The 27,756-nt window shown below is 34.7% G+C and overlaps 4 protein-coding genes across 6 annotated transcripts; 1 reads left to right on the plus strand and 3 right to left on the minus strand.

The window, feature by feature from the left end:
* Positions 1 to 6,466: 6,466 nt before the first annotated feature.
* Positions 6,467 to 9,017, plus strand: LOC104085262 (probable N-acetyltransferase HLS1-like). Of its 2 annotated transcripts, XM_009589258.4 has the most exons (3): positions 6,467 to 6,974; positions 7,171 to 7,331; positions 8,024 to 9,017. In XM_009589258.4, the coding sequence occupies exons 1-3, from the start codon at positions 6,786 to 6,788 to the stop codon at positions 8,880 to 8,882; spliced, it is 1,209 nt and encodes a 402-aa protein (XP_009587553.1). In that variant the 5' UTR covers positions 6,467 to 6,785; the 3' UTR covers positions 8,883 to 9,017. The 2 variants fall into 2 exon arrangements, with proteins under 2 accessions (XP_009587553.1, XP_018622555.1); XM_018767039.3 differs by lacking the exons at positions 6,467 to 6,974; positions 7,171 to 7,331 and adding an exon at positions 7,489 to 7,632.
* Positions 9,018 to 10,806: 1,789 nt separating this feature from the next.
* On the minus strand, positions 10,807 to 14,557 carry LOC104085261 (BTB/POZ and TAZ domain-containing protein 4-like). 2 transcript variants are annotated; one of them, XM_009589254.4, is made up of 6 exons: positions 14,260 to 14,557; positions 13,817 to 14,050; positions 13,396 to 13,541; positions 12,513 to 12,822; positions 11,507 to 11,820; positions 10,807 to 11,175 (listed from the first exon to the last, which is right to left on the minus strand). In XM_009589254.4, the coding sequence occupies exons 2-6, from the start codon at positions 14,030 to 14,032 to the stop codon at positions 11,049 to 11,051; spliced, it is 1,113 nt and encodes a 370-aa protein (XP_009587549.1). In that variant the 5' UTR covers positions 14,033 to 14,050; positions 14,260 to 14,557; the 3' UTR covers positions 10,807 to 11,048. The 2 variants fall into 2 exon arrangements, with proteins under 2 accessions (XP_009587549.1, XP_009587550.1); XM_009589255.4 differs by having other exon boundaries at positions 13,817 to 14,053.
* A 987-nt stretch (positions 14,558 to 15,544) lies between these two features.
* Positions 15,545 to 20,832, minus strand: LOC104085263 (calcium-transporting ATPase 2, plasma membrane-type-like). The gene is made up of 7 exons (XM_009589259.4): positions 20,303 to 20,832; positions 19,596 to 19,650; positions 17,571 to 19,522; positions 17,291 to 17,449; positions 16,638 to 16,809; positions 16,221 to 16,519; positions 15,545 to 16,103 (listed from the first exon to the last, which is right to left on the minus strand). Exons 1-7 carry the CDS (start codon positions 20,477 to 20,479, stop codon positions 15,864 to 15,866), a joined length of 3,054 nt encoding a protein of 1,017 aa, XP_009587554.2. The 5' UTR covers positions 20,480 to 20,832; the 3' UTR covers positions 15,545 to 15,863.
* A 5,860-nt stretch (positions 20,833 to 26,692) lies between these two features.
* LOC104085264 (large ribosomal subunit protein uL24z) lies at positions 26,693 to 27,370 on the minus strand. The gene has a single exon (XM_009589260.4). It carries the CDS (start codon positions 27,296 to 27,298, stop codon positions 26,858 to 26,860), a length of 441 nt encoding a protein of 146 aa, XP_009587555.1. The 5' UTR covers positions 27,299 to 27,370; the 3' UTR covers positions 26,693 to 26,857.
* Positions 27,371 to 27,756: the final 386 nt, after the last annotated feature.

The following is a 27,756-nucleotide window of genomic DNA, read 5'->3' on the forward strand; positions in this document are numbered from 1 at the left end:
TGTTCTCTACTCATTTTTGATTTTATATCATGAATCTATCTTTGTTTTTGGCATTAGATCGAGGGTTTCAAAAGAGAAATTGGAGTTTTTTGTCGAAACTTTCCTAAAGTGAATTTTTGAGTTTTGAACATCGATTCGGAGTCGGATTTGAGTGAAATTGGTATGGTTGGACTCGTAATTGAATGGGTTGTCGGATTTTGTGAGTTTTGTCGTGTTCCAAGGTGCGGGACTCGGGTTTGATGTTTTGGTTGACTTTGAGTTAATGTGTAAAGATTCGACCTTTATCAATTGGGTTTGATTCCTACGACATTATTTGATGATTTTGAGTTACTTTTGGCTAGTTTCGAGTTGTTCGGAGAATGATTCGAGAGGGATGACACTTCTAGTGTATCGATTTGGCTTGTTTGAGGTAAGTGTCTTGCCTAACTTTATTGAGAAAATTTTTTCTACTAATTGAAATGTTTCTCGAGAGTAATTATACTATAAATTGTTCCTTGTAGCATTTCGTGACCTTCTTACTTCATGTCTTACTTGACTTCTAGATCACTAAGAATATGGAATTAAATGTTAGAAACCAAGAATTAGCTTATTATAACTTGATTAAAATTTGACCAAATTTTGAGAAACATTGATGTGTCTAATTCGGTCATCATTATGCTTAATCCATAATACATTGCTACGGTCGTTATTCTTGAGATATTAGATTCTATACTCGCATTGTAGATCATTCTTGAGATTTGTTGAAATACTTGAATAATAAGGTTCTTGAGGGTTTATTGAACTATTGTTGGCTTGAAAGTTGTGATTGGGGTTCATTTGAAATATTTGTTTAACCACTCTGCCTGACGTTATTTATGCTTTCTACCTTATTTGTCATTGATATAAATATGCTTGGTGAGGAAGGGTGTAAAGCACGAAGGGTGATGCCGTACCATTGCATATATATTATCACGTGAGGGAGAGTATAAAGCACGAAGGGTGATACCGTACCATTTCATATATTTTATCATCAGAAGAGAAGTGTATAGCATAAAGGGTGATGCCGTGCCATTTCATTTGAGAGTAAAAGCACGAAGGGTGATGCTGTGCCATTGCATATATATTATCATGTGAGGGAGAGTATAAAGCACGAAGGGTGATGCCGTGCCATTTCATATATTTTATCATGAGAAGAGAAGTGTAAAGCACGAAGAGTGATATCATGCCATTTCATTTGAGAGTAAAAGCACGAAGGGTGATGCCGTGCCATTTTATTTATATTACCATGCGTTTATATTATCATGAGTTCATGGCACGTAGGGTGTTTCCGTGCAGGCGAGGACGAGGGACATGCCTTTTGTTGTGATATCTTTTATTTGTGTGTGCATTCATGCCTTTACCTGGAGTTATTACTGTTGCACCTATGTTATCAACGTGACTTGTCGTTGTTGTTCTATCTTTGTCCTCTATCTTGATTGTTGTTGCGTTGTCCATACCTTCTATCTGTTTAACTTGCAAATATCATGCCTCCCTTCCTGTTGTTATATCTACATCCATATCGTTTCTATTTTGTTGCACTTTAGTACAAGCATTCTACAATGTTAGTCATTCATGCCTCTACTTGTTAGCTTGTAAAGATCATACTTTCCCTTCTTATTTGTTATATCTACATCTAGGCCTTCTACCATGCTAGTTAGGTGAAGTTTATGTTCCTCTTTCCTAATTATTGTCATTACTCATATGCCTTCAACTTAGTCTATTACCGTTACCCATATGTATTTCCTTGTTTATTGTTGCTATTTGTGTATTTCCTACTTTGTCATTACTGTTATCGGCATTTCTGCCACCTGGTTGGTACTGTTATACGCACATTTGGTGAGGATGAGATAAATGCACGAAGGGTATTGCCGTGCCATTGACTTGATATCTTGAGTACGTTTCTCACACTATGAAAGTTATGAAGTTACTATCGTGGTTTGTTGATTATCGCTCTAAGGAAAGGATTGGTCGAGATATTGGGAAATATTAAATTGTGATCTCTTCTAGTACTCATTTATTGCTTCGCATATTCGTTTCGTGTACTCTTCTCTGTTATATTGTAGTATTGTTCTATTGCTAGTTTACTATACAGGTTATATCAGTGAGTATCTTTAAACTAAAAAGTCTCGCCACTACTTCACCGAGCTTAGTCAAAATACTTACTGAGTACATGGGGTCGGGTTGTACTCATACTATTCTTCTGCACCTTGCGTGCAGATTTTGGAGCGGAGCATGCGGGTGATGACTGGGGCTGACTCTAAAGATGTTCGTACCTTCCGGATGTGACTACCACTTGTCCCTGGGTAGTTGTAGAATTGAATTCTGTTTAAGTACATTTGAAATAGAAGTTGTATTTAATTCATATTCGTTACCACTGCAACAATCTAGTCTTAATAGCTCATGTCTCGTACTACAGTCCTTGGGATTTTGTATGGAATCTAGTTATATCATTTGTTGATCATATTTATTTTATTAGAACTGTGTTAACTGTTAATTGGCTGACCTAACGGGTCGGATTAGGTGTCATCACCACGAGTGAATTTTGGATCGTCATAAGTTTGCTCCCCATTCTCTTTCCTTTCACTTTCCTAGAAGCCAAATGTGTCTCTAAATATATATACTCAATTATTTTGCGGTCATTATCAAGTAGAATTTTTATTAGGGTCCAATTGAAAATATCGAGACCCGAAGTAAAATAACCCCCACTTACTTGTTAGCAGTTCCATCGAGAATTTTGAAATTTGCGAGTGTTTATTTATAAGTTAAGACGCAATCATTGTCCAGACCGTTTTGTGCGTTGTAATATACAATTCCGATCCATTGTAACGTCAATTCTGCTTTAAATAAATACTCTCCGTTCATTTTTATTCGTCCACTATTTTAAAAATAAATTTTTATTTTTACTTGTCATATTTCGCATATCAATAGAAGAATTTTTTTTTTTTCTGTTATACACACAGTATTAATTACTCATTTTAAATTATTTTTTCAAATTCATTAAAAATATACATCAATTAATATGAGTATCATGATAAATTATGTAGTTCATTTATTATTTCTTAAAGGATATTCAAAGTCAACAGTGAATAAGTAAAAGTTAACGAATGGAATATATAGAGAGTGAGCGGGTGACTTTCTAACGATAAAATTAAAATCAACAAATAAAAGGGAGTTAGAAAGGGCCGCGCTTGTTTATTGGTACTAACTAATAAAGAAACTGGAGTTGCAATTGGTTTTTATGATTACAAATTCTTTACCCAAATAATTCATTATTATGCAATGTCTTCTAAAGGATGCTATTTTTTGATAATCTATATAACTGATTTTGAAATGATCGTAACTGGAATTATTAAACTTGTCATTTATAAGAGAAATGACTTATTAATAGTAGTTTTTAGTTTTTATTTCTTTCAAAAAGAAATTCTTTTTTGTTGTACTAACTTTCAAGGAAAAAAAGGAGACATTTACATCATATTAGTTCGCTCTTTAACGTAAAATTCATAAGATTTTATTCCGAGTCTTTTGGTTATTCTGTCCAGCTTGATTTCGGGATATTTTATTTGCAACTGAAAGTGCATAGTCCAGAAAAAGGTGTGAAGAAGTATTTAAAATTTAAGGGTATGTTGTCTTCAACACAAAATTGGAAGATACTCGGGTGAAATTTAGGCTCTGGTTTGCAATTTTTTAGAAAGTACTTACGGTGGGTTCGTTTCTGTATTTTTTTTTTTAATCTTTTGGAAATTGTATGAAATATCTTTTTCTCAATAGTATAAAATTTCTCAAAATGTAACAATCATATAAGCACGTTTAAATTAAAAAAAATTAAAATAATTCAAAAAACTTTTCTAAATTAACTATTTGAGAGCCACTTTACCCTTTTTTTATAGGCTATAAATGGAGATATTTTACGATGATAATGATGGGAAAGACTAGGCAGTAAATACTAGTACAATCATAATCTCACCTTGCGCTAAAGACAGTGATTGAGGTTTAACCTCTCTAATATATATTAAATCATTTTTCAGTGGCAAGAATTTCCACCTCTGCTAAGTTTAAACTACAAAACGGTCCCAATTCAACCACTTCTTTGATCTTAAACAGACGTTATAAATGAGGAAATTGTATGGACCAACTACTAATGTTTCGTTCATGCTCATATCATGTATTACCCCTTTAATTTACACGATTAATATAATAGCACATGAGTGGCATGAACCAATTAGTAATGCAAAGAGGCTAATACGTTTCATTAGTAACAGTTTAGCTTCAATTTCACTAGTTACGAAAGTGTTAAAATTCAGTTAATATGCCTTCTCTAACTTGAATTACAAGAGCCAAATCATTAGATGTATTTTTCTATATCGAGTTAATAATATGCCAAAATTAACTGTCATTAGCTAGATTATGTCGCACCACAAAATTATCTTGTTCATGGAGATTCCTTGGTGGAGTTTAGACGATATTCTTTTTTCAAAAAAGAAAAAAAAAACGTTTTTCTGAATTATTTTGCTTAACCTAATTTTCCATATTATTACCAGAGTATAAAATAGTGAAAATATGATAGTTCTCTTCATTTATACATAATTTCCTTAGACCATATTTAACAGGGGAAAAAAAACATAAAATACTTACTTACTTCGGTTCATTTTAATTGATATTTTTGTCTTTTTTTATGGTTCATAATATTTGATTTTTTCAGATATCACGAAGAAATTAATTTTTTTTTTTCAAAGTTGCCCTTGAATTAAAGAGTATTAGAGTATTTGTTATATTTTCAATGAATAAATTAAAAAGATAGTAAGGTTAATATGATCAATTTTATTGTTAATTAATGTTAAATGATAAATTTTTTAATATATATAAAAACAACTAAAAAAAATTAATTAAAATAAACAGAAAGGAGTATATCCTATGTGACAATGATTACGAATTGGGTTATGATGGCAATTAAAGTAGAGAGAGTATGAGAGAAGTGGTAAGTGGAACGAGACTCCGCAGCCACAGCCGCCATTTCATCTCTTTACGCATTTTCTTGTGATAATTACTCAAAATAAATACTGCAGGAAATTAATACAGCATTAATTCTTCCATTATCATTTCTACAGGATCATCACTCACCACTCCCAAAGTGAAAGTTGAAAAGTTGCAGAAGAGAATCCAGAGGGACTTGCCGAAATTTTATCAAAATTATACTCCTATTAAGTTGGTGATGACAGTAGAAAAAAGAAGAGTAGCATATTTAAAATATATAAAATCATTAGTAAGAAACTAGCTGCACTCACTACTCTTTTTTACCCATATTTTAAAAGACGTTTTCGGGGCGAGCCTTGGAGCAAGACGCATAAAAAATGTCCTGAGGCGATGGTGTGAAACGAAAGTCTCAAGAAGCGTATGCCCAACAATTCGGGACGTATATCTGGGCGTTTGAGGCGCGTTTTTTGTAGTGAGACGTAAGCCCAAGAGACTTTTTCAGATTAAAATAAATTTTGTTAAATAAGTCCTTCATATCTCAAAACTCAGCTTGTAATTACTCAAAAGTTATAAAAAGGAACTGAAATATATTAAATTTAAAAGCCGAGATCTTTTTTATTGATTAAAGCCTAATTTATCGTCTTTTCTGATTCTTTATCTAGTCCGCTAGTCTGCTACTATCTCTCAAAAGCAACGAATAGTAAAAAAAAAAAATTACAAATATAAAGAGAACTCCATTCTCCTCCATAGCATGAAGTTCAAAATTTAAATTGCAGGTTAGTCATCCTTTTTATTCCTTCATGTAGAAAACTTTATTCTTTTCTACTCAAATTACTTGTGCTTGTAAGTAGCGTATAATAAATTTTTTTGACAAATTTTTTTTTTTTGGGGGAGGGGGGAGGATTTTTCACATATTTATAGTTTTCATTAATTTTTATGCAATTTTACCTATTTATAAATATTTACTATAATTATATTATTTTATAAAATATAAAATAATTAAATACTCATGGGGCTTATGCTGCCCCGTATCTCGGGCTTACGACTCGCTGAGATATATATAAAATGTCTCGTCTTACGCCCACGCCTTTTAAAACATTGCTTTTAACAATAAGCTAGTTAGTGTTAAATATATCGATTGAATAATTATGCGTCCTATACCTCAAATTAATAAAAATCAATTACATAATTAGTAATCACCATGCACCAAGGACTGTGGTGGAATGGTTAGGATGTATCTGCTAAATAATTAGAGGTTAGTGTGTGAGCCATAGATATAGAAAAAAATTCTTATGGTGTGCTTCAATTTTGTGGCGCGAATTTGAATTAGTCGAGTCTAATGTATTAGTCGGGCCAACTACATGGAAAATTATAAAAAGATTCTACAAGTAATCCTATACATTAGTCATCAATTTATGGTAACATTTCCTCTTATCTTTATGCCGAGTAGTATTTTTAGTTTGTGGGGACTGTGGAAAGAGAGAGAGAGAGACCAAAATCAGTATAAAAGGGAAGCGAAATGGGAGGAAGCACTATCCTTCTGAAAGTTCAAATTTTGCAAATCATAACCAACTGCTCCCCCCTTCACTCATAGCGCGAGACACAGACCAAAAAAAGCTTTTTAACGGCCCCCTTTCTTTCTTTCAACCTTTTTTCTTTTACAACTACACCTTTTCTTTTTTTTTTTTGGTTTTGCCTTTCTATCACGACGTTACATATAACATCTATCTTTTAAAAACTGTATCATTTTATACAAAAGCAAACATTTGGTTTTTCCAATTAAACAGAAAGAGAAGATGATTGTGGCTGTTGGTGATAAAGTGAGGATAATAGTGAGGGAATTCGACGGCAAGAAAGATTGCAGGGAAGTAGAAGAGGTAGAGAGAAGTTGTGAAGTTGGGCCCACCGGCAAACTCTCTCTTTTCACTGACCTTTTAGGTGACCCTATTTGCAGAGTTCGCCATTCTCCTGCCTTTCTCATGCTGGTATTATATTTATCCATATAGAACATGCATGAATTTGATTAGGTTAACATTTACTATTTTTTTAGTATTGAACTTATTGTATCACATATTGCAGTAATTCATTGACCATTGATCAGTCTATTTGTAAGTGATAAAGTGTATGTTTTATATATGTCATAGTTTAATTCTTGATTATGTCATTTACATTGATGATCAGGTAGCAGAGACAGAGGGAAAAGAAGAGAAAAGGGGAATAGTGGGAATGATAAGGGGTTGTATCAAAACCGTTACATGTGGGAAGAGACTCTCCAGGAACAATCTCCCTGTTTTCACTAAAATTGCCTATATTTTAGGCCTTCGTGTCTCTCCTTTGCACCGGTAACTACTTATTTACATTTGTAGCCATTCTCTTCTAATTAATACTACACGTATTTCTATTTGTTCTAAAAGACCAATTATTGTTTAGTATTTGCCGAAAACAGACACATTCTAATGACCTCATATTTTGTCCTGTTTTCTTTATATATATTAGTAGTTGACGAGAGTGGGTTGATCTAGTGGTAATTCACTTCAAATCAAGAGGTTGTGAGTTCGAGTCACCCCAAGAGCAAGGTGGGGAGTTCTTGGAGGGAGGGAGCCGAGGGTCTATCGGAAACAGTCTCTCTACCACAGGGTAGAGGTAAGGTCTGCGTACACACTACCCTCCCCATACTCCACTAGTGATATACTGGGTTGTTGTTGTTGTTTGTTGTATATTAGTAGTTGACTCTCTAACTATATACTAATATTATAAAGTTGTTTATAGTTTCATAAATTTTTATGAGGATTTAAGTAATACATTAGTATTACCTATGTAAAATTATTTTATACAATTAGTGTAGTTTAACATGTTGGCCAAGTATTTGGGCATAGCTGCATGGTGCACTTGTACATTAGTATATGTGATCTCGTAAAATTTTACTTGTAATTGTTTTTATAAATAATCTAATTATATATAAATGATTTTATCGTTAGTCTATAAAAATTATACTCAACCAACATTAATAAATATCATTTTTATTTTTAATCAGGAGAAAGGGAATTGGGTTGAAATTGGTGCGCAAGATGGAGGAATGGTTCAGGGAAAATGGTGCTGAATATTCATATATAGCTACTGAAAACGATAACCATGCTTCTGTAAAACTCTTCACACACAAATGTGGCTACACCAAGTTCCGTACTCCATCTATTCTAGTGCAGCCAGTTTTTGCGCACAGAGTCAAAATATCAACAAGTGTCACTATAATCAAACTCAGCCCAATTGAAGCTGAAACTCTGTATCGCCATAAATTCTCCACCACAGAATTTTTCCCCACGGACATTGATTCAATTCTCACCAATAAACTCAATTTGGGTACTTTTCTAGCAGTTCCAAAGGGTAACTTTTCAGGTTGGAATGGTGTGAATGAGTTTTTAACGAGTCGGCCCGAGTCGTGGGCTGTACTCAGTGTGTGGAACTGTAAGGATGTGTTCAAATTAGAGGTTCGAGGCGCATCCAAAATTACAAGAGGTTTAGCTAAGACGAGTCGTTTAATGGACCGGGCTTTTCCATGGCTTAAGGTTCCGTCAGTGCCAGAAGTTTTCAGGCCATTTGGGCTTCATTTTTTGTATGGGCTTGGTGGTGAAGGCCCATTAGCGGTGAAGTTGGTGAAGGCCCTTTGTGATTTTGCTCATAACTTAGCTGGAGAATCGCGGTGTGGGGTGGTGGTGACAGAAATAGCAAGTTGCGAACCGCTTAAGTTAGGAATTCCGCACTGGAAAAAACTATCTTGCGCAGAGGACTTATGGTGCATAAAACGATTAGGGGAAGACTATAGTGATGGGTCTGTAGGTGACTGGACTAAATCAAAGCCTGGTCTTTCTATTTTTGTTGATCCAAGGGAATTTTAACTTTTTATTGACAATATCTTGTGTTTTAGAATAGGGAATCTAATTTAGATGTCAATTTTTCATTTTTGTAGGTTCTTTTTTTTTTTTTTTGGATTAACTTTATATAATTGCAAAATTAGAGGACCTTTCTTTAGATCCCCTCTGTCATATGGTGGATTTTTGGTATCTTTGGATTCTATCTCTTGAATTTGCATATCCTTATTTTTAAAAGGATAAGACCCGTAAAAGATTGAAAGATTAGGTAACAATTTGTCAATCAATTTCTCAGAATATAGTCCTAGAAATCAATTTATTTATTTTTACATTTAAAATTTATTTGAGTATGAAAAAATGAATAAGGAAAGAGCTTGAGTCCTGTATAGTAATAGCATAACAAATATCTTATATTCATGTCATTTAAAAGATAATTACAAATTCATATTCATGTCGTAGTTACAAATACATCATCAATTATAGTACAAATTACACTGGTCATGTTAAAGATTTAGGCTGCGTGTTTTTTATGATATTTTTCATAGTGGCAAACTAGGGGCGACATTTATCACTCCGCTAAGTGGGGCTTCTTTTAATTAAAAAAAAAAGATCTTAGAAAGAATTAGAGTATAAAACTGGAACTGAATGAGTTGGGATGTCTATGATGTCATTCAGATATGATATGCCGGTAGTACTTTTTGCTTTGGTTGTCTTATTTTAGTTCTTTTCTTATTCAAATTATGGTTTCTCTTAAAGCACAATAACTCTTTGTTGAGGATTGCTTTATTTCTTTATGTGATTTCTTGAAAACAAAAAGGGAGTGGGGCACTTGCTCTGCTACGTGCTATAGCAATTGAAAGATAGTGATTAGAGATCTTTTGGAGTTCCAATATAAACATTCCACCTGCAAATTTGGATAATGAATAATGATGAGTAAGCACTGGTTTCCACTAATTTATTTGTGGTGGTCTCCACTTGTGTCGAAATATTTTTGGAAAACAACTCTTCTGTAAATTACAATTTAATGTTACACTACCAACATTTCTTATAGTCTAGTATAAATCGTATGAGAGTCCTTCATTTTCACAATAAGTGTGAGTTGGATTTTTATTGTTCCACTTTCCACTTCCCACTTCCTGTCCCCTTCTCTTTTGCCCATAAACAAGAAAAAAGTTAAAGAAAAAAACATAGTGATGTTACAATCTATAATAATTGGATGGTGGAGAACCAAATTATTGTACAACTTTTTTTTATCCTCTTTTGCCATGATATAGATATATTTAGAGACACGTGTAATTCAAGCTTTAGAATGTGTTTCGTATGGAAGGAAATTCTGATCCATATATGCATTGACATGTCCTCTTGGTCTACATAATGGCAATGGAGGGACATTACTAGATCATCCTTTTGTTTTAGGAGTATATATGACAAACTGTTGCTCCAATTAGCTCTGAAACAGCCCATTATATAGAATTAGTTCAAACTGTGGAATGAAGTGCAAGAAAAGTCTCTTACCGAAAGGGAAAAAACTGCTGTTTTTCTTGGAGCCTATCAATTCGTGCTAACGAACATGAAAAATAAACGAAAGAGTAAGTTGAAACTGATCAGTACTGTCTACTATTTATGTTGAAAAATCTCCAAACATTTAGACATGTTTCAACTAAAATATTATAATTACTGCTAGTCTGCTACTATGTGTCTCTTATTTTTACCATAAAATCATGGATATCAACAATTTGTTACAGAAAATAAATTGCAGTCATGTGGTGGTTGTTTTTACCTTGTAGAATTTAAGTTTGGACTCCAATCTTATGAACAATGTGCAATAGTATGTTTCTGTATCCTCTTGTATTGTATACGTTCACCTAAATAATTAATACTGATAGAAACTTATTCTGATGAGGCCTGTTTTTGGATTATAGTGGGTAAAACATTTGTAACTTTACGATCATAGCAAATAAAATTTACTTAATGTTGACAAAAATAATTTTACGACTTTATTATTACAATAAGAAAAATCAATGAACAATATTACATGAAATTAATCTTCAATATGGTGAAGCCAAAAATACTGCTCTAATTAATTAGTCTAACATAGTAGAAATCTAGATCTGTGTCAAAGCTTATATGACCAAGAAGATTATTGATGAATTCTGACTTTGACAGGACTGAATATATGCACATTTTATCAGATCATGAGGAGCCTAATGAGAAGAACGGCATTCCTGAAATGCTCTTGGATCTTACTATCTTTTTCACCAATATTCTCCATTTTATTTCATCCTTCTTCTTCTGTCTCCTCCTCCTCTGCTTGAAATTCCTGTTCAAACGTCAATCTTTATGGAATTTATTTTCCAAAAAAAAAAAAAAAGAATTATTATTTTTATAAGTTATTTTCTGGTGTTTCATTATCAAAAGATATGTTACGAAAGAAAAAATGACTTCCCTCACTTATGAACTCAACTTATTTTCCTTACAATATCTTAACTTTTAGTTTCATATTATCTACTTCATCCACCACTTATACATAAATATATTATTACTCTTTATCTCTAATACATATATTTTCTTAAAGTATTTTTCGCTTATCAGCCAAACACTACACATTTTTTCGAGAAAAATATTCTAGGCAAAAGACAAGTCCAACAAACCTGCATAAAGGAACTCGACAAACATCCGAATCAGAACAAAGGCGAGAATGCAGTTCCAAAACTTGCCACATTCTCTTGCAGTGAATGCAGCCACAGGAAACTCTCATCTTACATCCAGCAAAGTGACGAATGAGCAATTCTAGCCCTTTACATGCTGCATATTTACAAGGTGTTTGATCTTTTTTCAAGACCTTATCGTATGGACCAATAGTTCGACAACCATCTTTGCATATGTGAACCAGAGCTTCCATTGCCTCATATAGTTGCACATACACTTTTCTCTCATTCATTTTTCTCACTCTTTCCTTCTTCCTCTGCAACCAAATTAGAAAAAGAGTTTAACTACAAAACACTGACAGTATAAGGAGATTATGTTATTATCAGGTATACCTACAAAGCTACAATTACTTGTCTATAAAAAGTGGAATTATATAGTAACCTGAAAAATAACACTGATTACCCGCTAAAGGATTTAAGCTACATTCATTTACACTATAATGCAATTTAACAGATTATAGTAGGTAATTACTCCACTTTCTGAGTTACTATATCAGACTAGATATCAGGGGTTGCTCAGATGGTAAGCAACCTCCACTTCCAACCAAGAGGTTGTGAGTTCGAGTCATCCCAAGAGCAAGGTGGGGAGTTCTTGGAGGGAAGGATGCCGAGGGTCTATTGGAAACAGCCTCTCTACCTCATGGTAGGAGTAAGGTCTGCGTACACACTACCCTCCCCAGACCCCACTAGTGGGATTATACTGGGTTGTTGTTGTTGTTTGTTGTTGTATATCATACTAGATATAAAGAATGACATGTTATTATAAGTCAATCTGATGGTGTAAAAATTGATATACTGCGTGTGCGCAAAACTTAAACTACCTAATAAAACAGGTTAAAAGACACTGCTAGAATGAACAATTTTTTCATGGCCAATGTAAATCCAGTTAGAAAAGAAGAGACCAAAAAAAAACATAAACAGGATTGACATCATTTAGGATTCAACTTACAATATCCTCATCATTTACAGATTTCAAAATCTGTTTTTCAAGCACAGGGTGGCTTTTTTTCATGGCTTCCCATCCTTGTGTGGAAGATATAGCCTTGAAACGTTTCAACATAAAACGGTGACAAAAGAGGCTAAGGCGCGGGGCATCACATAAAAGTGCAAGCTGAAAGATGTCAACCACATTGTCCGTAGTTATCAATCCTCGCTCCAGCAGCTGCCGCTCACATTCTCGCTTTAGATGAGGCACTACATATGCATGTGAGAGCACCAATAGATTCAGCGCATGTTCCTGCATTTTATCTTCTTCATAGCTGCAAAGTGAACAATTGATAATTTGAGATGATCAAAAGCTAGTTCATTGCAAGTTCAAAGATGGATCCAGAACTTAAATTTGATGAATCAACCGTGTTTACTATTGATTCCATTCTACCTTTAGATTTATTAGTTCGGAACTTAATTAGTAGTATTTGTTTTACTATTTTCCACATATTTTTATGCTCCGGAATTACCGGATTCAGTTGAACTTAGTAAACAAGGTTGCATCCGCTTCTGATTTGCAGTTCAGGTTGCAAAGGTACTACCTTTAGAATGTATACTAATGTGTTTCAAATTTTCATCTGATTGGTATCTTCATGAGAAAGTGAGATCAACTACATTGGACTTATGTGCCTGGTCAGATTTTCAATCATCAAACAACAAAATTCTGTTAAGGTTAGATACTTATTTTTAGTTAGATTACAAAAATCTAAAACAAAAGAATCTCGTGTGGAGGTCTGCAATTAATTAACACAAGAACCGAATGAAAATCTGGAATCCCCTTGAAAATATTGTTCAAGAATCTGGAAGCTAGAGGAGCAAGTGCTTAGGAAGGAGAATCATTTTACCTGGCAGAATACAAAAACCGAATGAAAATCTGAACAGCTTCAGGTGGAACCCCACGTATAGAGATTGATCGTTGATGACCTCTACAACCGTGAGTTCTTGACTGATTCAGGTTCAACATGCTTTTGAATACTAGAGAAGCCATACCCTGAAATTAAAGCATCAATGTGTAGACTTTCTTGAGTTTAAGTTGCCTACAGAGACGCTATATAATTAAGTAACCGGCTGTTTTGATCCTTTGGAACAACTTGCTGAATTTAGTAGATCGTTTTAGGACGCCCTAATGATTATAGTCGAACCCATCCAATTTTTACAGTATGATGGTTGGTTGTTCACGACACACCCTAAAGATGACTTGGAATTACACTAATGAGTGTAAGATTTAGATTAATTCGAACAACTGGGATTGAATCTCGAATTTACCAGAATACTAGCATGTGCATAGATGGTGCCACCGTTATCTGTATTAATTGAGACATCAGCTCTGTAACCTTCATCAAAGAGGCAATCCCACATATTCTTTGCAGCAGTAAAATTGGAGCAGTTTCTTCGCATTATTGGTGAGTTCCAAGCCACAGGCAATGGAGGCGGATTTGGTAATGTTCTCTCGAGAGGAAATCCATCATTCCTCCTATCCATTTGCTGATTGTTTTCCTTCTGCTACATTAATTATGAGAAGGAACAATTACATAAAGTTGATAGTATACACCACACCATAGGATTTTAGTCCTATTAATTAGTTTAACAGAGTAATGGTTAATAGGTACAGTCGGGTGGTTTCGTATTTCATATTAGAGGTAAAATTCTTCAGTTTATGAAAGATGTTTCAGTTAATCAAGAAAAAATTTGCAGTGGTATTTTATTACCTTGCTGAAGACAACACAACCAACAAAGATGAAGAAACTGAACTGCTTTCCAGTAACTTGGTTCCCCTCCCCTCTCTAATACAAACTTGACCTACACCAAGATTTTTCTAGTGGTAGAAAATTACTGTACTACACATCAAATATGCATTGCAGCTGTCAAATGACAAATGCCAGCTTCTTCTTGTAACTATTAGAAGCTTGAGCTCAAATGATTGTTGGGTTGATTATTCAAAGGCAAAAGGGACGATTTAATTTGATTTGGGGAACAAGTTGAGACTAAAAGTTAGATGTCAGACTTTAATGAAATGATATCCGTGTCAGATCCAATGCAATGCCAATATTTTGGTTTCTCTCGAGTATGTTAAACGTGCGGTGTTTTAAGCCCTCAGTGGTCAATTTCCTAAGGATTTTGGTTTTTTCATTACAATCCAAATTCAGTTGTTGCACGCGGTTCACGCCTGATTCATTATTACACCACTGTTCTTTCCAAATAAACAAGTATGATTTGATTTGATAACTGCTGGTTAGATCAATAAATACCTCTACTTATCAGTTCGTATCGTTAACAATTTTTATGGTTAACTTATTTGAAAATATTAGACATATCATAATTAATCAATTAATTAAACTACTTCGGTCGCTTATATGAATGCGCAGTATCTTCTATTAGAGCATTCAGCATAAGGTGAACTAGCTTTATGTTAACTTATCGCCAACATCCCCTGTTTTTCGGCTTGGAGTTAGCTATACTTTGCAAATATTTTAAGAATTCGTAACTATAGAAATTGTTGTTGTTTTCCTTTTAAAAATATTTGTGTCATTCCATTTTAGTAGAGGTACAAAATCTGCGTTTGGAATGTACATATTCTTCTAGTATATAGTATGCCTACATCTAAATTCTTTATGTTTGGTGTATTGTAATTTCAAGGAAGTTAGTTAATTTAAAGAGGAATAATATTCCAAAAGATTATAGGAAAGCTTTTGTGAAATAGATCATCAAAAAGGAAAGACAACATAACTACTAAATTTTATAGATAGATTAGTTTAACATTGTCTTAGAATCAATCTGTGGGCGGAGAAATAACCCACCCAATGTGCTTATGAGCTAAACCAAGCAAAATAAAGGACTACAGTATGATAGCATGTGCAAATATATGCGAAAGCAACTCCTGCTTAGAAATAGATTAAACAGTGAATAATCAATGCTTAGATTTACAAAAGCAAACAAGAAAAGAAAATAAGATATTGGATCAAGGCTTAGCAAAAACATTCCTCATGATCAGCAGTTAAAATGAGCAGCATTGTTTCTGTGCACTGAAATTGATGTAAACTACAAGAAGTTGCTTTACAAGCTTGAGCAGGATATCCTAAGCCCCAGATTTACCTCCTTTTGTTTCTTCAATACAAAGAAAAACCAGGGAAATAGAAGAAAAGTTGGTATCTTACAACTGTGTTAGTGATGCTACAATGCACCAAGAATTCTCACTTCTTTTCCTCCTAGTTGAGGCAAGAGGTTTTTGTGCTACCACTTAGAGTGAGTTACTATGAACAGCTCCTCCTTCAAGTGATTGTACAAAAGATCTGGCACCACTACTTCATGAACTTCATAGCTCTATCTTCTTTAAGCCTACAGCAATTGGCATGCCCAAGAACCCGAAAAATACGCTTAGGAACCATTGGCAAAATGAGAGGGGAGTGGTGTTGGCAAATGTCCCCAGATATTCAATGATTATGATTTGGAAGAAAAGAGTTACACCAATAACTGTCACAAATACGTAGTTATCCAGTATGCCTTCCCAAACCTCAACTTTTTCCATCTCTCGCGAGTTTACTTCGTTGAAAAGCTGCATTTAGAATCAAACAGGTGTAATGTAAACCACTGAAGCTTGTCCTCGAACCGTATTTGATACTACAAACCAAACAATTTCACACAAATTATAGAAATGTTCTTTATAATTTACCTGGCAGAAGACAAATGAGTTGAAAATAACTGTGTTGAGGGTAAGGTTAGCATCCGGGCCATCAAGACGGAAAATTGTTTTCCCATATACCTGAAGGAACCATATAATTAAGAACTGATATAAGGATTGTCCCAAGATATTCCTCCACATGACGTTGCTGATAAAATTTCCTTTCCTCCCTACTGGGGCTCTTTTCATTAGTTCATCATTAGGGGGCTCTGTAGCTAGAGCAAGTGCTCCTAAGGTATCCATAATCATGTTGACCCACAGAAGTTGAACAGCAGTAAGGGGAGCGCTTCCTGAGGCATAGTTAAAGAAAAAGCATAGGAATGAGTGAAACGTACTAGCATTTTCTTTGGCTATTCAGCAAATATAACTAAACTCAAGAATGGTACAGCAGAGGGAAAGGCTCCTGACCTGTCACACAAGCTGAAGCGAAATTAACTACCAATGCAACAATATTAACCGTTAGCTGAAACTGAACAAATTTCTGAATGTTTATGTAGACTGAGCGTCCCCATTTGGCCACTGTAACAATTGTTGAGAAATTGTCATCCAGTATGATAACATCAGCACTCTCTTTGGCAACCTGAAACCAGAAATCAATAATGTTACATCTCAATTTAACCGTTTGATCTGGCAAATTTTGCAAACAGAGTCAGTGGTCTTAGAAGCTCAACAGCCAAGTGGGACATAATACTATTCCTTTTTGTTTTTCTCCCAAGTCAGAGACAGATATTCCCGTCTTATTTTTCATGAAGCTCTTTTGATCAGGTAATAGTCCTTTTATTCCCTCACTAGCAAACAAAATTTTTCGGGGCAGTTGTTGCAAGCATTAGAATTGCTCCCTATCTTACGAAGCATGATCCAAACAGAAAAATGCAAAAGCATATAGTGGCTCAATTCTCCTGTTTTCTATTTACAGTCCTATGGTACTTATAATCCACAAATTGATTGTACCTTTAACCACACCACCCCATGAGAATTTGGCCTTCATTAAGAATACAGACAAGTAAAGGATTGTGGTGGGAATGGGAATGAACTAAAAAGAATGAAATAATTGTATTCACCTCGGTTCCAGCGATGCCCATTGCCAGTCCAATATCTGCTTCATGAAGTGCAGGAGCATCATTGGTTCCATCACCAGTGACTGCAACAACTTCATTGAATGTTGTCCGCAATTGCTTTACCAATGTGTGCTTGTCCAGCGGTGAAGATCTAGCCATCACCTGAAGAAGTAAAAAAGAATGTAGTCTTAAACTAAAAATCATACCAAGGATAGAACTTTTCCAGAAGACTTCTCTGCTACAAATGACTTCATTCTCTAGTAAACCAAACTGAGTACAGTACCTGAATTTTGGGAATCACTTTTAGCATTTCCTCTTGACTCATTTCTCGGAAAACTGGTCCTTCAATGGCTATACCATCCTCTGTCAGTATACCACATTCCCTGGCTATGGCTTTTGCAGTATTAATGTTATCTCCAGTGACCATCCGAACAGTCACGCCTGCCGAACGGCAAAGTGCAACAGACTCCTTAACTCCAGGACGAACGGGATCCTTTATACCTACAATTCCTATACAAGTGTACCCAGAGATTGGAATATCGTCATCAGGAGAGAATCCATTTTCCAAATCCATATAGGCAAGACACAAGGTACGAAGAGCTTCAGTGGCAAACTGTTCAATGGTGGCGTTAAGATTATTTCTTATTGTTTCGTCCAAGGAAACAACGTCACCATTTGAGTTGATTACTTTGTCACAGGCAGCCAAAACTATTTCTGAAGCACCCTTGGTATGAGCCCTTAAACCTCCTTCAGGAAGCTCAAGCACCACACCCATCCGCTTCTTAGTAGAGTTGAATGGCTCAGCTTTCACAAGTTTTCCTGCTTGTCGTTCTGCTTGAAAATCTCCACCAAGTGCTAAACCAAACTCCAATATAGCAGTCTCAGTCGGGGTTCCCAATATCTCATTCTTCTTGCCCTTAGTAGCTACAACTTCTCCACCAGTGTTGTTAAAAATCGACTGCAGCAAAGTTTTGAGCGCAGAATTTGGCATTTCTGAACAAAGTGCAGATGCATCACCTGGTTTGCTCACATCTTTGGCATCCATACAGAAGCATGTTTTCACTACCGTCATGCGGTTGGTTGTTAGTGTTCCAGTTTTGTCACTACAGATGGTTGTAGCTGATCCCATTGTCTCACAAGCCGCTAGATTGCGGACAAGTGCCTTATCATTCATCATCTTTTTCATGGCAAAGGCAAGGCTTAATGTCACAGCCAGGGGAAGTCCCTCGGGAACTGCAACCACCACTATAGTAACTGCAATGGCAAAGTATTCCAAGACTTCCAGCGCTTCTTCCCCGGACCAGCTCCAGTGGGATCCCTCTTGCAGTTTTCGGCCAAACATCTTCTGCAAGAGTACTGCAAAAGTGACAACAGCAAAGAAAAGGCCTATTTTTCCAATGATTGTTGCCACTCCATTCAGTTTAACCTGTAATGGAGTTTCATCATCTCCGCCTTCACTGAGAGTTGCTATCAGTTTTCCCCACTGAGTCCTCATCCCAACTGTTGTAATCAACATCTTGCAAGATCCGTCTTGGACCTTGGTTCCAGAAAGAAGAAAAGGATTTTGAGCATTGACCATTACTGGCTCACTTTCTCCAGTCAAACTGGATTCATCAATTAAAACAGAAAATCCTGAAAGAAAGAGTCCATCAGCAGGGACTTGATCTCCTATCGCAAGATGAACTATATCACCAGGAACTAGATCATATATGGACAACTTTTGTCTGTATCCATTCCTAGTAACCTGGATACATATTTTCTTCTTCTCTTTGTCAAGGTCTCTGAACTGCAAGGATTGACGATAATCACTTGTTGCTGTAACAAACACCACCAACAAAATACTAGCAACAATACCAAGACCATCATGAGCCCCTATAGGCCATCCCTCCATTGCAATGCCAACAATTAGAGAAACAAAAGCGCACGCACCGAGGATCATGAGAGTCATGTCTTGAAGGGCTTCCCAGACAAACAACCAATAGCTCCGAGCTTCACTTTCTTGGAATTTGTTAACTCCAAAAATGCCCTGTCTGCGGGTTAGAGCAGTTTCATTATCAGTAGATAGTCCATCAGTACTTGACGTGGCCAGCTTATCTGCAATCCCATTTGCTCCTCCATGAAATTTCAGTTTTTTCAGATCATGACTTTCAACTATGGATCCTAGCTCATCAGGGTCGATGTGAAAACCAGCATCTTCAACTTCCTTAGGGATAGTGTAATCACTTGCTTGCATGCCTGCAATTTCAGAGAATTAATCTAAAGTACATCTTAAGAGGTAATTAGACAGAGAAAAGAAAAGAAAATTAACCTTGTATAAACTGAAATGCAGCCTTGGAAACCAGCACTGCTATCCTCAGTTTCTCCTGTAACACATAAAACAGAAGGCTTAGCCAAATTAACCTGGTTTTAGAATATGAAATTGGTGAAGCAAATTTAAATGCGTCCCAACTCAATCCAATCACCATGTTGTTGCAAATTCAAATGCATACCCAATTCAGCAGGTCTGCTAAAAGCTCATTATATTCAGCCATTTTACATGTATCCTCAAACATATCAGTCAATTAATTACGTCTCAATCAAAAACTAGTAACACTTCTTGGTTACATTTATTATATGTAACAATACGAGTTATTCAGGTATCAATCTTTCATAACCATTTCTTCGGATATGAAACCAATTATGCTTTGGGTAACACACATAAGCTGAGTTTGTTCTCAATCGTATATACTACCACTTTAATCATGATAAACGTTTATGATACTCCTTTCATATTGAAAACACAGAAAGACAAAAATGAAGCACCAAGTATGTAGTCTGGCGGCCATTGAAGTGGTGAAACTCATGGAATTTCATTCCAGCAGAGACAAGAAATCACATGAACAGAAAAAATAAAATATCCATATGAACACAAAAAAAAAAAAAAAAATAGCCCAAATGTAGCAAGCTGGCCCAAATATCACCATTATATAAAGATCAGAAAAGAAAATACAGAAAGAGAGAGAAGGGAGTACATACATGATTAGAACGGCGCATAGCAGCAGCCTCATAACGCTTGGAGAGATTGGCAGTGAAACGAAAACGACGCTTAGGGTTCTTGACAACACCGCAAAGGCTCCTCCATCGTTTCAGCACCTCCTCCGACGAGTGCTTCGGCTTCACTCCTCCAAAATTCTCATTCAAATAGCTTTCCATACTTTCTTCTCACCTCTTCCTAATTAATTAGTATAACGTCCAATATGGTAAATAATATACTATAGAAATGCACGTTGGGTTCAAGCATACAAAAAATACAATCCTTTTGGAAAAACAGGATACAAAAGAGAAGAACCTATCTAGTATATAACAGGGTGAAAAGAAAAGGAGAGGAAGGTTAAAACTTAAAAGGGAGTATGAAGCTTCCAACACATTTTCGTAAAACTGAAACGAAAAGGGGAGGAGCTTGACGCAAGAACAAACGTACAAAGTTTGAGGAAATTAGAGCTTTAAAATTATGGAGAAAAATTAAGAAATGAGACAAAGGGGATCAAAGAGAAGAAGAAGGATCCGAGTTTTAGGTGAGAGAAACTATAAGTAGAGATGGTTGGTGGACATGAATGAAAGCTTCCCTTTGCTTCTAATACATTTCTTAATTCCAATTTTTGTTCCTCGTTTTATGCTAAAGAGTTGACGCGGTCAATATTTTGCTGCTAGTTGTGATATCAATATTTTGTTGCTCATTACTACTCGTTTTATTTATTATGGGAAGGGAAATTAATTAAGGGTGTAATTAGTGCTTTGAGTGGAATTAATTGTGATATCAATGGTCTGAAAAATTAAGCTGACATTTATAGTACTTATTACATATTTTAACATGCTTTGTTCTGATTCTTGATAGAATTACTTTTTAAGTACGTACAGATATTTGTGAACGGGTGATAGAGAAATCTTAACGTAAATATCTGTAGATGATCGTCTAAAAATTTAAAACATTGAAAAAAAGATACTTTTATTTATTTATTCCTTTCTTAATCTTTTTGAGATAAGTAATGATGGTATATTATTAGGTGAACTCAGAGGGGAATCTCTTACGCGTTTTGTCAGACACGCCATGAACGCGGAAGCAGAACTTGATTTGAGAGTTGAGACCCCCTTTTTCTTCTTTTTACTACTTATAATAATAATACTTTTTCTGGTCTGTCTTTTTTTAACAGTAGTCCATCTCAATTCAATTCTCACCAACCTTGTAATTTCGTCGTGGATTCCATTTCTTTTCAAGTTTACTTTTGTTAGTTATGCAAGGCTACGCACCATTATTCGTTATCTGCTAGAAAAGAAAAGACCAAGTAGGCGTTTGTACATAATAATTGTAAAATTCGAAAAATGGCGAAAAGTATTTGAAATTTAGAGTTGTGTTTGACATAAATTTCAGTTTCGGTTGTTTTGAAGTTTTGTGAGTGATTTGAGTGAAAATTTTGAAAAATAATTTTTTGTAGTTTTTTAAATTTTCAAAAATTTTCAAAATGTATTTTCAAGTGAAAATTAAAAATTTTATGAACACACGCTAATTTCGATAAATAAATAAATAATTAAAAAAATCTTCCATCAAACTTTATGTATAAACGGAAGTCTAACTGCCCTACCAAAAGTTCCTAGGCCAAATAATGAACATAGGTTATTGAAAAAGTTTTGCGCCCCCCCCCCCCCCTCCCCCACACAAATTTAAAATGGGAAAAGGGTCAAATATACCTTTCTATTTTCATATATTGTTTACATTTAACCTTTGTTATACTATCGGATCAAATTTACCCATACCGTTATATTATCGGGCCAAATTAACTCCTACAATTAGCAACTTTTAAAAATACCCCTTAATTTATTAAGTAATCCAAAATCTCCCAAATTTTTTTTATTTAAATCACTTGTTATTCTTCTTGCTCCATTATTTTCAAAAATTACTATTGATGTGAATGCTAAAGTTACTAGATTTATATAAATATTCATTTTTTTTTTTTTGAATTACCAATGCACCCATTTCTCTTCTTGTAATATATGAAATTGGTTTAGAATTTTATTTATTTTTTAATCATATATACAACGTAGAATTTAGTTGGTCTATTTATTGTGTATTATATGGAGCTGATTATCATATATGTACATGTATATTCAAATATATTTTGTCATTGTCTGGTTCGTATAGAGTTTGATCGACTAACTTAAGAGCGCACAAAGTGTAGGCATTTAATTAAAGCAAAGTTGAATTAGACAGTGTAAAGTATCCGAGGAACTTCAACTTCAATTGCAAAGCCTACCTACATTTGGTGCAACGAATTCATTAAAATTGGAATGTTGTAAATACTTTTAGAAATTAGAAAAACTACCTAATTTAGATTTTTTAATTTACTATATTTTGTTTATTCGGTTGTATTTAGGGGTGTTCATAGGTCGGGTTGGTTCGGATTTTTCAATTATCAAACCAAACCAATGGTGTCGGATTTTTAAATTTATAAACCAAACCAACCAACAAAGTCGGGTTTTTCAATCTCAGGTTTTTCGAGTTTTTAGGTTTTTTTCCGATAAAATCTTCACAGTATAAAATATGTAACTTGTGCTCAAAATATTTCTTAAGTCCTAATAGAATACAACTATATAATGTGTTTTCCAAGAAACTAACATAATAATATGAGATAAGTCATATCATTATACTAAAATATTCAATAACAAAGATAAAATAATAAAATTACATAAAAAAAAATATTGCTAATTAATAAGCCATAATAAAAATTAACATAACCTAAAAATATTATATAGGTCATGCTAAAATAAGTATAGCTAATAAATACTAATATTAATTACATAACTAAGCACTAAAGAAAAAGATAAACTAAGTTATGCATTTTCATTATAAACCAATGTAAAACTAAAATAATTATCCAACACTATCGTCATTCCTAGTATTGAATTGAATTTCTTTTGTTAGCATTAGTATTAATTTGAACTTTGTTTGAGTTACTACATTTATGGGCTATAAAACTGATTTATCATTCAAGAATGTTAAGTCTAAATTTGAAATAATACGTTAAAAGATAAAACTGTGAAAAAGTTTAAGAAAAAATTATAAATTACATTATAATAAATATTCACATCAGGTTTTTTTCCGGTTTGACTCGGATTATCGGTTTGGTGCGGTTTATCAGTTTTCTTCGTACACCCCTACTTGTATTATTTAATATTTTTTTCTGTTATTTTTTCTTTCTCTAATTCAGAAAGCAAGTAAATGCCAGTTATTTAAAAAATAGTAGACCAAACAGAACAACAAATGATTTAAATAAAAGGAGTTTGGGATATTTTGGATTACTTAACAGATCAAAGGGTATTTTTAAAAATTTGCTGATTGTAGGGATAAATTTGGTTCGATAATATAACGAAGGTTAAATATAGACAATATATGAAAGTAGAGAGTATATTTGACCCTTTTCCCATTTATAATTTGGGTTCATTTTGTATGGCACTTCTTTTTTCCTAGTTTTTTTTTCACCCAGTGTTCGGTACCCGCATTAGAGCCCAACTATATTCCGATTCGCGCCGGGTAACGGCCCATTCGAAGGGAAGCACTCCCTACCAAGGATTTTTCCATACCTAGGGCTAGAATTAAGGAAGGAGCAGCCATATCCGTTGCACCATATCTTTTGGTGGTTTCTTTTTTCCTGTTTGTTTCCAAACAAATTGACACATTTTGACACTTAAAAACTTTTTAACTTACACTTTCACATTTATCCTTTACTTACACTTCTACAAGTAAGTTTATGAAATGAAGTTACTTACAACCTTTCACAATCCTTTGAAGGATAAATATACTTTCATAACCTTTCACATTTAACCTACACTTTCACACTTTCAAATAAATGAAGTATATTTTAGCATTTCTGCGTTATATCAATCCTTGTGATCTACACTTGATAATTTCGTTTTTTCGGTACAAATATTTCTGTAACCACCAAATTTTTAACCTTTGAGCATTCGGTGGATAAGGATTAGCTCATTATCTGAGAAAAATTATTACAAAGGTAAAGAGTAAAGCGAAAACCATAGCTTACTTTTTTGTAGAGAGATATTCCTTGTTTACAATTACAACATCATTTCTTACAGGAAAACAGATAAAATTCCCCTGAACTTGTCCGGAAAACTCGATTGAACACTTAAACTAAAGTGGCATTTCTTTACCCCTAAACACATTTCGAGTGAATTATTTTTCCCCTAATAACTGACGGTGGTAAAAAAAAAATTTGTAGGCACGTACATAACCCAAAAAAAAAAAAAAAAGGAAAGATGGGCCCACCCTCTTCTTTCTCCTCCTTGCTCATCCCCTTATCCTTCCCCACAGATCAAGGCAACAAATTACCCCAAAAAAAATCAACGCAGCAACCACCCAAATCCTTCACCAAATAGCCCCAAATTTTAGATATAGACTCCACAAATTGTACCCAACAAAATCCAGCAACACTCACTCAAGATATACACCCAACATCTCATGTGGTAGTTGACTTGCATATGGCGGGTAAGGAAAGATATCAGATGTGAGGCAACGGAGAGAGGACATGCAGCATTCCAGGGTGGGCAACAGAGGAAAAATAGTGGATCTCAGTGGGAAAATGGCCTTTGATGATTGACAACTTTGGGTAGAAAGCAATCTGTAAAACATTATTTAGCAGATTGTGTGCGAGTGTTTTGTGTGTGTGTGTGTGTTAGAGAGAGGGAGAAAGAGAAGCTGGCGACAAAAACTGATCTCATGATCTTTATCTCTCTCTTATTGCTTTTCTAACGTCTGCTTTAGATTTTTTCGAAAAGTAAATAGATATATGCATGTCTGAAATGAAATATTCAGATTGAAATATCAGATACACAGAATCAAGAGCTTTATGGTTAAAAGATTAATAACATCGATGGCCATCATTAAGTCGTATGCACCAGGCTTAGAGGGCAAATATGCTACCAGAGATTATCGGGCCCCAGCAAAAAGAAATTTAAGACTAATCCAACTGCATTTGAAGATTGAAATATTGTTCCCATAAAAGTGAACTGGCTAGTTGCCACTAGGCTTAAAATACCAAGAACACAACAAAATGAGAACAGCAACTAAGAGAATCAATATCAAGCAAGTTAGGTCAATTATATAAATAACCAACACATATTCCATATAGACCCCTTTCAATCCAGGACTCCACTAGAAGTTTTCTATATTTTATGAAGACAAGCAAATCTTAAAAGACCTAGTGCAAACACAAGACACAATGTAAATGTACCAACATGCTAAACTCAATCCCACCTCGTTAGTATCTGACTCGTTATAATAGCCTGAATTCTAAGAGACAGGGTCTTTTGTGATGGATTCCCTGCATCTCACCATAAAATAGCATTTGGGATTGCACATTGGCATTGTCTGCCCCGCTAGTGTTTCAAGAAATGAATGAGCCTAACTAATGAGTAAATCTTGTAGCAGTAAACAAGAAATCGTCTCCCAAGCTAAAAGCTCATAAAACAGGCCAAAATTTCAAGCCAGGAATCATTGGAAGTAATCAAACAGACAAAGAACAATTTCCTAGTAGCATATGGAACAATTAACTTCTCGGAACCACATGTCACTCAACTAAATAAACCAACCAAGACCCATCTAACTTGAGCAAATAACTTTTAAATCGATTATAAGTCCATTGGAACAAAGGATATATTAACTAATTAGTAAAGAATGACCAAACAAAGGGAAGACTAGACTATTTCATAAAAGCAGAAGGAAGAACAAGGGGAATTGTTGCTCCAAATATAGGATGTAAAATATGAAGTGAAGAGGATGCAAGTACTAATCCCTCTAACTTACACCTATTTCTTGTGTTCTTTTGTTTCTATCACTCAAAAGACTCACTATCGTTAATGTCTATTCTTCAAGCAGAACAAGCTGTATACTAAACCTCACAAAAACACTCTATAAAGCAAAATTTAATAAGCAACTCTACACGATAGAAGTGTACAATAATGTTCACAACGCTTGCAACCAATTTGCAAACAAAATTTCCCTCATCGCTAAAGCTTAATATATATGGTTCTCAAATCAATGATACAAAAACTCATGTCATTGATAGTTGTAAACAGGTATAGAGTCATTGATTCATAAAACCATTTCAAAGGATATATGAATTCTCCATAGCCTCAGTTCTTTACAACATAATAATTTACTTATTAAGACTCTAAACCATATGCTGTATTTTCTCTAAGTTACATATATAAGTTACATAGTTAAGCCGACACTTAGCTTAACTATCTCACTTATTGAGTGAGATACAATAAAATGTTCAAGGCACAAATTGGTTATGTAATCACTCGACTCGAGCAATAATTACCAGTAACAATCAATTAAACATAGCAACACAAGGATTTCATGGAAAATATTGATTAACCCAATAAAGTTAAGGTTCAGAAGTATCATCATCATTGCTTTAAATGAAAACAAAAACTCCAACAAAATTCAATGTCTCAAAAGCACTAAAAACTCTCTTTAGCTAAAATAGCAATACCAGACAGAAAGATACGACTGAAAAATCAATCGACGGTCTGCATGATATCCTCAGCAGTAAACTTAGTACCCTTGTCCTTATCAGCAGCAGCGCGTCCCTTGGCCTTACGATCAAGTAGCGATTTCCTGTCCTTGTCAAGCCTGAGTTTCGTAACAACAACCTTAGAAGGGTGAATACCAACGTTAACAGTAGATCCATTAACCTTCTCACGTGTTATGCGTTCAATGTGAATTACCCATTTCTTACGGTACACTTGGACGACTTTGCCCTCGCGCCCCTTGTAGGTCCCACGAACGACTTGGACTTCATCGTCTTTCCTCACCGGCATGGATCTCACGTTGTATTTTGAACGTAACTCGGTGGATAACGGCGCGCTCATTATCACCCGGCGCTCGCTTGACGGCGCAGTGAAATGGGCTTTTCTACTCTTACGGCGGGAGGAGGACACTCTTGGATTGTACTTCATTTTTGCTGGTTTCTAATCTCCTCTGCTTCTTTGCAAATGGGCAGCCGGTGAAGAAGATGATTTCTAGGGTTTTTTGGGGTACTTATAGGGAGAGATGGTGGGCTTAGATAAACTAGGGTTTTAAAGTTGGATTGTTCAGTTGTTGGAGGCCGGTGTTTTGGGCCTTCATTTATAATTGGGATCTTTACACAAATAGCCGTTCATATTCATTATTTATTTTTTTTAGCCATATATATAGATTATACATTTATTATATATAATTATACACATATAATACATAAATTATGCATACATTATACCTCCATCGGTTATTTTTAGTTTAAGCAGTCAGGTAGGCGGCTATTTAGGTTAATTCTTCTTTTCTTTATAATACTTTAGAGTAATCTTTCAGATTTCTGATATTTTAGCCCATTCCAAATTCTGGACCGGCGACAAAGCTTTTTCATAGCTTCGGGATA

Source organism: Nicotiana tomentosiformis, chromosome 2 (assembly GCF_000390325.3).
Source record: "Nicotiana tomentosiformis chromosome 2, ASM39032v3, whole genome shotgun sequence".
NCBI lineage: Eukaryota > Viridiplantae > Streptophyta > Magnoliopsida > Solanales > Solanaceae > Nicotiana > Nicotiana tomentosiformis.